Source organism: Danio rerio, chromosome 17 (genome assembly GCF_049306965.1).
Source record: "Danio rerio strain Tuebingen ecotype United States chromosome 17, GRCz12tu, whole genome shotgun sequence".
Lineage (NCBI taxonomy): Eukaryota > Metazoa > Chordata > Actinopteri > Cypriniformes > Danionidae > Danio > Danio rerio.
The window spans coordinates 934,420-945,000 of NC_133192.1; the positions used below are offsets into that span (position 1 = coordinate 934,420).

A 10,581-nucleotide genomic window follows, 5' to 3' on the forward strand; every position below is an offset into this window, starting at 1 on the left:
TCTTGTTTTCGTGCTCTGTTTCTCATGACACAGAGCATAAGGATCATCATGTGTTTGGCTAACAGTAAAGAGCTGCTGTACTCCACCATATGAAAGCAGTTCAGTACAATGCATCCTAACAAGATCAGAACACTGCTGTATTTAGAGTCACAAAACACATCTTAATACCATGGTATTCAGACCAGACGAGTACTATGACACAGATGGACAGATGGACAGACAGAAAGACAAATGGACAGTCAGACAGAGAGATAGACAGACAGACAGACAGACAGACAGACGAGAGATGGACGATTAACAGACAGAGACAGACGGACAAACACACAGATGAACAGACAGGGATCAACAGACAGACAGACAGACAGACAGGCAGACAGGTAGATAGGTAGATAGATAGATAGATAGATAGATAGATAGATAGATAGATAGATAGATAGATAGATAGATAGATAGATAGATAGATAGATAGATAGATAGATAGATAGATAGATAGATAGATAGATGAGATTGTATGACAGACAGATGGAGAGATGAACAAACAGAGAGACAGATTTAGAGATAGACAGAAAGGGAAACAAAGACAGACAGACAGACAGACAGATGGACAGATGAGCAGATGGAGAGACAGACAGTGAGACAGAGAGATCATGCAACTGAGAGAAATATGGAGAGACAAAAAGAAACGGGGACAAACAGACAGACATATGAAAAGATGTACAAACAGAAAGACAGGCAGACAGAGAGACAGATTGACAAACAGCCAGATGAACAAACAGAGATATGAAAAACAAACAGATGGAGAAACAGAGAGACAGATGAAGAGATGGAGAGAGAGATGGAAAGACAGAAAGACAGACAGACAGATTGATAGTTAGATGAAGAGACAGATTGAGAGAAATGGAGAGATGAACAGACAGAAAGATAGAGAGACAGCCAACCAGACAGACAGATAAATCGACAGATGAACAGAGAGATGGAGAGACAGAAAGACAGACAGATGAGCGGACATATAGATATAGGTAAACAGACAGAGACAGAGAGATGAACATACAGACAGACAGACAGACAAAATATCAGACAGACAGATGGATTAACAGATGGAGAGACAGACAGACAAAATAACAGACAGACAAACAGACAGACAGACAGACGGATGAAGAGACAGAGAGATAGAGAGACAGCCAAGCAGACAGATAAATAGACAGATGAACAGACAGACATACAGACAGATAGACAGACAGATGGATGAACAGATGGAGAGACAGACAGATAAACAAAATAACAAACAGAAAGACAGACAGACAGACGAATGAACAGATGGAGAGACAGACAGACAGACAGACGAAGAGACAGAGAGATAGAGAGACAGCCAAGCAGACAGATAAATAAACAGATGAACAGACAGACAGACAGACAGACAGACAGATGGACAGATGGAAATACAGATGACAGAAGCAGAGACAGACAGACGAACCAACAAACAGACTATAGATGAACATACAGACAGACAGATAAACAGATGGAGATACCGACAGACAGATAAAGAGACAGAGGAACAGACAGAGGCAGAGACAGACAGACCAACCAACAGACAGGCAGACAGACAGATGAAGACACAGATGAAAAGGCAGACAGATGAACAGACAGACAGAGAGACATACAGATATAGATGAACAGAGACATGGAGGATCCGACAGACAGACAGATAGAGACAGACAGTCATGCATATAGACAGATAGAAAGACAGATGAACAGAGAGATGGAGAGACAGACAGATAGATAGAGACAGACAGCTAGACAGACAGACAGATAGACACAGACAGACAGCTAGACAGACAGACAGGCCTAGACGACGTGTCACCTGGGCAGGTTGTACAGCGGTGCCATCCTGAAACACGCCACTACAGCTCGCTTACGCTGCTTAGACAACAACTTCTGCCAAACACACTTCTTAGAGCGCAACGGCTGTTCAACCTGCACACACACACACACACACACACACACACACACACATTACTGAACTGATGAACAGTAAATGTTCAATTCATGTAATCAACTACTGCACAGGGCTAATAATTGTGAGTGGGCTGAATGTGTATATGTGCGGTGCTGATACCTGCTCCAGATGGAAGACAGCGGCTGAGATCCTCTGGATGCGCTCGATGGTTCTCTCTGGATCTGGAGTTTCCTCCGTCTTCACCATCACGTCTTTATACAGGTTGAGCTGCCACTGAACTGCTGGATCCTCAGACTGAGGGGACACCAGAGGCTCGGTCAGCACTGATGTGCGTGTGTGTGTGTGTGTGTGTGTGTCTGTGTGTGTGTGTGCGATTGTTAAATTAAGTTTGTGTACAGTGTGTACGCATACTAAGCAAGTGTGAAAGTGTAAATGAGTCTGTTCAAATAAGTAAGGGAGGATGGATGGATGGATGGATGGATTGATGGATGGGCGGATTGGCAGATGAATGGATGGGTGGATGAATGGATTGATGGACGGGCGGATGGATTGATGGATGAATGGATGGATGGGTGGATGGATGGATGGGCGGATGGGTGGATTGGCAGATGAATGGATGGGTGGATGGACGGGCAGATGGATGAATGGGTGGATGGATTGATGAACGGGTGGATGGATTAATGAACAGATGGATGGATTGATGGATGAATGGATGGATGGGTGAATGGATGGATGGATGGATGGGCGGATGGGTGGATTGGCAGGTGAATGGATAAATGAATGGATGGATGGATTGATGGACGGGCTGATGGATGAACGGGTGGATGGATTGATGAAAAGATGGATGGATTGATGGATGGACGGGTGGATGGATGGATGGGCGGAGGGGTGGATTGGTAGATGAATGGATGGGTGGATGGATGGATTGATGGACGGGCATATGGATGGATGAATAGGTGCATGGACTGATGAACGGACAGGTGGATTGATGGATGGATAGATTTATGGCCATATGGGTGGGTGGATGGATGGGCTAATAGCTGGCTGGATGGATGGATAGATGGATGGATTAATGGGAAGATGGATCGATGGGTGGATGGATGAATGGGTGAATGGATTGATGGATGAATGGATGGGTGGATCGATTGATGGGCATATAAATGGATGGATGAATAGATGAATGAATAAATGGGTGGATGGACTGATGAATGGATGGATGGGTGGAGGGATGGATGGATGAATAGGTTGATGATTTGATGGGTGGATGAAATGATGAACGGATGGATAGATTGATGGGTGGATTGATTGATGGGTGGATTGATTGATAGGTGGATTGATTGATGGGTGTGTGGATGAATAGTGGGGTGGATGGATGGATGTATAGCTGGATGGATGGGTGTATTGATTGGCAGGTGGTTGGATGAATGAGCGGATGGATTGATGGGCAGCTGGATTGACTGGTTAAAGGTTGAACAGACGGACGGATGGATAGATGGATGGATTGATCGATTGATTGGCAGATGGATGGATGGAAAAATGGGTGGAAGGAACAATGGGTATATGAAGAGATAAATGGATGTATTAGTGGATGGATGGGTGGATGATGGAAAGATTGAAAGAGGGATGGATGGGTGAATAGATGGAAGAATAGGTAGATTGATTGATGGATGGATGGGTGGGTGGGTGAATGAATGTGTATATGGAGGGATGGATGTGCGAAAATCTGGCTGGATGAACAGATTGATGGGCAGATTGATGTAAATGGATGAATATGGTTAAGTAGTGTGTGTGTGTGTGTGTGTGTCTATTTATTAATGCACTGACCTTCTCCTGCAGGTGCAGGTTCTGTCTGATGTGCTCCTTCACCTCCTCATCAGTGTCCTTCTACATAGCAAAGCAAACCATCAAACACACACAAGCACCACACACACACACACATACACACACACACGCACACACATACACACGCACACACACACACACACACACACACACACACACACACACACACACACACACACACACACACACACACACACACACACACACACACACACAGCAGTGACCCCTGACCCCTGTACCAGGCTGTATCGTGTCTTGGCCAGCAGGATGAGCTCCTGGTCTCCAGGTGTGCACATGTTCAGGCCGATGGGCAGCATCTTCTTCAGCGCCGCCACGATCAGAGACGTCTGGATGGAGTAGAAATCACCGCGCCGCTTCTTGTGCTTGCGCTCCTGATCTTGACCTCCAGACTGACAGACAAACACACACACACACGTCAGCAAAGCATAACACACACACACATGTTGGTTTTGGTGGTTTACGAGGACTCTCTAACGGCGTAATGTAAAATTATATTGCCCCTAAACCCACCACTACCCTTCAACCCAACCCAACAAACAGGTTTGAATGTTAAAAGAGCTCGTTAGGTATTACTTTAAACTCTTTTAAATTATAAGGACACAAGCCATGTCCTCATAAACACCATAAGAGAGTAAAACTAGGTCATACTCATGACACGATACACATTTCTGTCCTTGTAAGCCACCAGAACCGGTATACACACACACATACACACACACATTTATCTTGATGAAGGACACACACACACACACACACACATTTATCTTGATGAAGGACACACACACACACACCAACAACAGCTCAGTTTAATTTGATCCACATGCGCTGCTGACAAACATCACTGGAAAATACAGCAAAAGTCTATTGAGGCTATACTACACTGCTTATTTATGAGAATAACCCTCATGAAACACTACGATCAACTGAGAAATGTAATAAAAACAATTATTATAAATAAAATGTAATTTAAAGAGACAGTACACCGCAAAAGTAAACTTCTGTTATCGTTCACTCATCCTCCACTTTTTCCAAACCTGTCTGAGTTTCTTTCTTCTGTTGAACAAAATTCAAGATATTTTGAAGAATGCTGGAAACAAGAAGCAACAGACTTAGAGTTCAGAAAAACAAAGAATAACACATGGAGGATTGAAAGTGCCTGAGATTGAGTGAATTTGAATATCCCATTAAATACTTTGTAAAGCAACTAATGTCTCTCCAAACATAAACAGAAATCAATTATAAAACATTTAATAGAAGGACTGATAAATGACATAGAGAGACCAGTGATGACAACATCTGACACACAAGAAAAGACCAAACACACACAAGACACCAAAACAACACCAGCTTCAGCCTTCATCATCGTCATCATCATTATCTTCATTATCATGAACACTAAACAAACCTAATGTTAATCTCAGAAATTAGGGGCAGTTGAACAAATAATATACATTAACTAAAGAACCATTAGTTTAGAGCATTGCCAAAGAAATAAATGCATAACTAAAAAAATAAAATAAATAAATAAATAAATGCATAAATAATTAAATGCATAAATAAATAAATGCATAAATAAGCGTGTGAATTAATAAAATAAATAAATGCATAAATAACTAAATGAATGCATAAATAAATAAATGCATAAAAAATAAATGAAAAAATTAGTAAAAAAAATCCATAAACAAATAAATAGGTAAATAAATTTATGAATAAAAAATAAATGCATAAAAAATAAATAAATGCAAGAATAAAAAAAATAAATACATAAATAAATAAATGCATAAATAAATTAATGCATGAATAAATAAATCAATGCATAAATAAATAAATGCATGAATAAATAAAAATGCAAAAAATAAATAATTGCATAAATGAATAAATGCATGAATAAGTAAATAAATGCATGAATAAATAAATAAATGCATAAATAAATAAATCAATGCATAAATAAATATATAAATGCATAAATAAATAAATGCTTGAATAAATAAATAAATAAATGTATAAAAAATTAATAAATGCATAAATAAATAAATAAATTAATTAATTAATTAATGCATAAATGAATAAATAAATAAATACATGAATTAATGAATAAATAAATGCAAAATAAACAAATTAACGCATAAATGAATAAATCATTGATAAATAAAAATTGCATAAATGATTAAACAAATAAATAAATGCAAAAATAAATAAATAAATATAAATAAATAAATATATAATTAAATGCACATAATAAAATGTTTGTGTTAAACAAAAGACAGAAACTCAAACATGGTTCTGACTATATGTAGGGAGAGTCAAGTTCATTGCACACTGACAAATTTTGGTCTGAATTTTTTGCATGTAAAAATGAATTTGACCTCACAATCCGTCATTCAGAATTTGTTTTGAGTGAACTATCCCTTCAAAGGGGTCATGAGCTAAAAAACTAAATTCCCTTAACCTTCAGTCATTTTAGTGCTTGTAGTGCTCTACAAACCTGCACCCTTTGAGTTTCTCTAACATCAGCTAGTATTGCAGACTAAACCACAGCTTCTGGAATGTTCCACTCTATGATGTAATAGAGAGAATAAGCTCCGCCTCCACTGAAGATCGATGCCCACTTCTACTGCACTGCCTGAATAGCTCTGTTAAAATGCAAAACTATCAGCCAATCCCAGCAGTGGGCATATACTTTAGAGTCTACAGTTGGCCACGCCCACTCAAACCGAGCATTCTGATGATAAGACTCGCATACAACACAGAAAAGAGCTGCATTATGATGGGTTTACATGATAAAATCTTGACTGCATTACAAATATACTTCAGGGAACAGCAGTCAATTAAAAGTGCACTACTTCAAGACTTCTATAAGACAACAGTGTCTGGAAATGATCTCAGAGGAGCTAAGAAAACACTCGAAACAATTCAGAAAGCTTAAAATGCACATAATAAAATGCAACACACACACACACACACACACACACACACACACACACACACACATATATAACTGTACTGTACATCTAGAGCATTATGAGTGAAGTCATGCAGATGTGGAAGAGCATCATTCTGGCTGATCCTGACACAGACAGAGACAGACGCCATGGAGGATTCACAGCGCATGCACTCACTGTACCTTAAGGAGGAATGACTGTGAATGAAGGAGAGACAAAACAAGCACTGGAGATTAGAGAAATACACTCACACAGGAAACACAAGCAGAAAAACACACACACTTTATTACTGAAGCAGACAAAACGCCTTCATATCTGAGAGAATGACCCACACAACACATTCAGTCTGCTGTCAACTCCATTACATGTATTACACTATTATAGCTTAGACAAGAGTATTTAACCTCCTGTTCAATCTTAAATGTTTAATGGTTTAACATTCTTAAACATAATAACTCATTTCTAATAACTGATTTCTTTCCTCTTTGCCATGTTTTTGCTAAACCTTAACTAGGATAATTAAGCAAGTCATTGGGCATTAATTTATTTATTTTGCACATCTTATATAATTTTAGTGTGGTCAAACTGCAGTCATTTGGGCTAAATTCTGTTTATAATAATGTATACACATATCACCTATTGATATGGAGTCAGAACAGTGTGAAACTCATTCATATTTAATATTGTCCCACTAATAATCACCACTGGCTTGCATGGTTCAGAACTTGTGGAGCTGCGCATGGATGGATTTGCTCTTCAGTGTTTGGACTCTCAGCAGTGAATATTAAACCACACTGAACTGAACTTGTTTCAATTGACTATAATCTTCTATGTGAAGCTGCTTTCACAAAATTTGCATTGCAAAAGCGCTGTACAAATAAAGCTGAATTACGCTTAATTTAGTTTTTTACACAAATATGTTTATATCTAGACTTTATATCTGTAAGTTACATACACTTGCTGGCCACTTTATTAGGTACACCTTGCTAGTACCGGGTTGGACCCCTTTTGCCTTCGGATCTGCCTTAATCCTTCATAGATTCAACAAGCTGCTGGAAATATTGCTCAGAGATTTTGCTCCATATTGTCATGATAGCATCACACAGTTGCTGCAGATTTGTTGGCTGCACATCCATGATGCCAATCTCCCGCTCCACCACATCCCAAAGCTGCTCTATTGGATTGAGCTCTGGTGACTGTGGAGGCCATTTGAGTACAGTGAACTCATCGTCATGTTCAAGAAACCAGTCTGAGATGATTGAGCTTTATGACATGCTGCGTTATCCTGCTGGAAGTAGCCATCAGAAGATGGAGACACTGTGCTCATAAAGGGATGGACATGGTCAGCAGCAATACTCAGGTAGGCTGTGGCGTTGATGCTCAATTGGTACTAATGGACCCAAAGAAAATCTCCCCCACACCATTACACCACCACCACCAGCCTGAACCGCTGATACAAGGCAGGATGATTCATGCTTTCATGTTGTCTGAGCCGAGCATCCGAATGTGTCAGCAGAAATGGAGACTCATCAGAGCAGCAACGTTTCTCCAATCTTCTATTGTCCAGTTTTGGTGAGTCTGTGTGAATTGTAGCCTCAGTTTCCTGTTCTTAGCTGACAGGAGCGGCACCCGGTGTGCTCTTCTGCTGCTGTAGCCCATCCGCCTCAAGGTTGGCCGTGTTGTGTGTTCAGAGATGCTCTTCTGCAGAGCTCGGTTGTAACGAGTGCTTATTTGAGTTACTGTTGCCTTTCTATCAGCTGGAACCAGTCTGGCCATTCTCCTCTGACCTCTGGCCTCATCAACAAGGCATTTGCGCCCACGGAACTGCCGCTCACTGGATATTTCCTCTTTGTCGGAGCATTCTCTGTAAACCCTAGAGATGGTTGTGCGTGAAAATCCCAGTAGATCAGCAGTTTCTGAAATACTCAGATCAGCCCGACTGGCAGCAACAACCATGCCACGTTCAGAGTCTCTTAAATCCCCTTTCTTCCCCATTCTGATGCTCACTCTGAACTACAGCAGATTGTCTTGACCATGTCTACATGCCTAAATGCAGTGAGCTGCTGCCATGTGATTGGCTGATTAGACATTTGCGTTAACAAGCTGTTGGACAGGTGTACCTAATAAAGTGGCCGGTGAGTGTATACCCATACGGGTATGAATAATTTCAGGCTAGACTGTACATTCATGTATAATTACTACTATTTATTTTATTCCTGGAAGGTTAAGGTAAAAATAATTTGGAAGAGGTTATGTTTAGCAGTAAGCTTGATCTACCAATCAAAATGCTCTTAACATAATTATTTAATTCAGTTTAAAACTACTCAAAGCTACAATGACATTATTTCAATGATTGTGTTGAAAATCAGCGCAGTTTTCATAAATGTGGACAGTTTTTAAGCAATCATGAGTTATAAAATATATTATGAAAATTTCCTTTCATCTAAATGTGGTCAATACTAATAACAATAATGCTGAAATAATACAGCAATTTAAATAAATTCAGCACCAAAATACTCGACATCACAGTTTGGTTATAAAACGTAATTCTTCAAAACACAACAAGCACAGTTTCTGAATGTGTTATGCGGGTTAAATAAACTCCGCTGAGTTTCTGAGTAATCCTTTCTATTTCCTGTGAGAGTAATTGAATGTATTTGGTTATTAATGTGTGACGTAAAGCTATACATTTGCTGTAGATATAGCTTCATATGCATTTGTTCATTATTAATGATCTGACATTTGTTCTCCTGTGAAAACAAACCTAACCGTGATGAGGGAGTGAAGGATATTAGCATGAGCTCAGGGAGTCTGTGTGTGATGTTAGTGATTAGTTTGTGATGTGATGGTAGTTTTCTGTGTGTAATTGTCTGGTAAATTAAACCTTTTTAATTGAAAAACATAATTATTCTTCAAAATATATTTGCATAGCATAAAACTGCACAATTCCTCTGCTTCTCTGAACTGATTTATACAGATTGGTTGAAATTATTTACAGTATTGAAGACAAGTACATTATAAGCAACCATAATTAAACGTATATTTATTAAACAAACCTTTTCGATGAAGAAGTCATTTAATTACAGTAACCCATTACTCTGTAACTCACTATACAGCCAAAACACTTCTGATTTATATCAATGCTGAAAACTGTTGTGCAATAATTTGCTTGTTTATATATATATATATAAATATAGTATAGTAGTATAGAAAGCTCAAAAGAACAGCATTTATTGAAACAGAAACATTCGGGATATTATAAAAGTCTTGAAAATAATACTATAGTTAATTTATAGTAAATACTGTATGTTATTGATCAATACTACAGTACAATATTTGACTTAATCTGTTGTGATGATTCTACAGTTGCTATGGTAACACAACAACTATAGTAATTGATCTGTTGTGGTGATTCGACAGTTGCTATGGTAACAGCACCTATAGTAATCAATCTGTTGTGGTGATTCTACAGTTGCTATGGTAACACAACAGCTATAGTAATCGATCTGTTGTTGTGATTCTACAGTTGCTATGGTAACAGCACCTATAGTAATCGATCTGTTGTGGTGATTCTACAGTTGCTATGGTAACACAACAGCTATAGTAATTGATCTGTTGTGGTGGTTCTACAGTTACCATAGTAACTTCACCCCTAAAGTATTTATTGCTATTTGGTAATTCTATAGTTTCTATGGTAACATAACCATGGTTATTGATCTGCTGTGGTGATTCCACAGTTGCAATGGTAACTCAACAACTATGGTATTTGTTCTGCCATAGTGATTCTACAGTTGCTATGGTAACACAGCAGCTATAGTA

At 38.9% G+C, this 10,581-nt stretch overlaps 1 protein-coding gene across 11 annotated transcripts in view; it reads right to left on the reverse strand.

The window, feature by feature from the left end:
- LOC101884734 (ryanodine receptor 3-like) overlaps nt 1–10,581 on the reverse strand; it is a 275,348-nt gene that overhangs the window by 58,656 nt on the left and 206,111 nt on the right. For 5 of the 11 annotated variants that reach the window (XR_012393126.1, XM_073927941.1, XM_073927937.1 and 2 more), the window contains 5 exons: nt 6,945–6,959; nt 4,039–4,209; nt 3,782–3,841; nt 2,117–2,251; nt 1,862–1,974 (listed from right to left, as the gene is read on the reverse strand). Coding sequence is in view for 7 of the 11 variants with exons in the window: in XM_073927941.1 (XP_073784042.1) it covers nt 1,862–1,974; nt 2,117–2,251; nt 3,782–3,841; nt 4,039–4,209; nt 6,945–6,959 (494 nt within the window). In the remaining 4 variants the exon portion in view is untranslated. Of the gene's footprint in view, nt 1–1,861; nt 1,975–2,116; nt 2,252–3,781; nt 3,842–4,038; nt 4,210–6,829; nt 6,960–10,581 lie in introns of all 11 variants that reach the window. The other 6 variants (XR_012393129.1, XR_012393127.1, XR_012393128.1 and 3 more) reach the window with 2 other exon arrangements.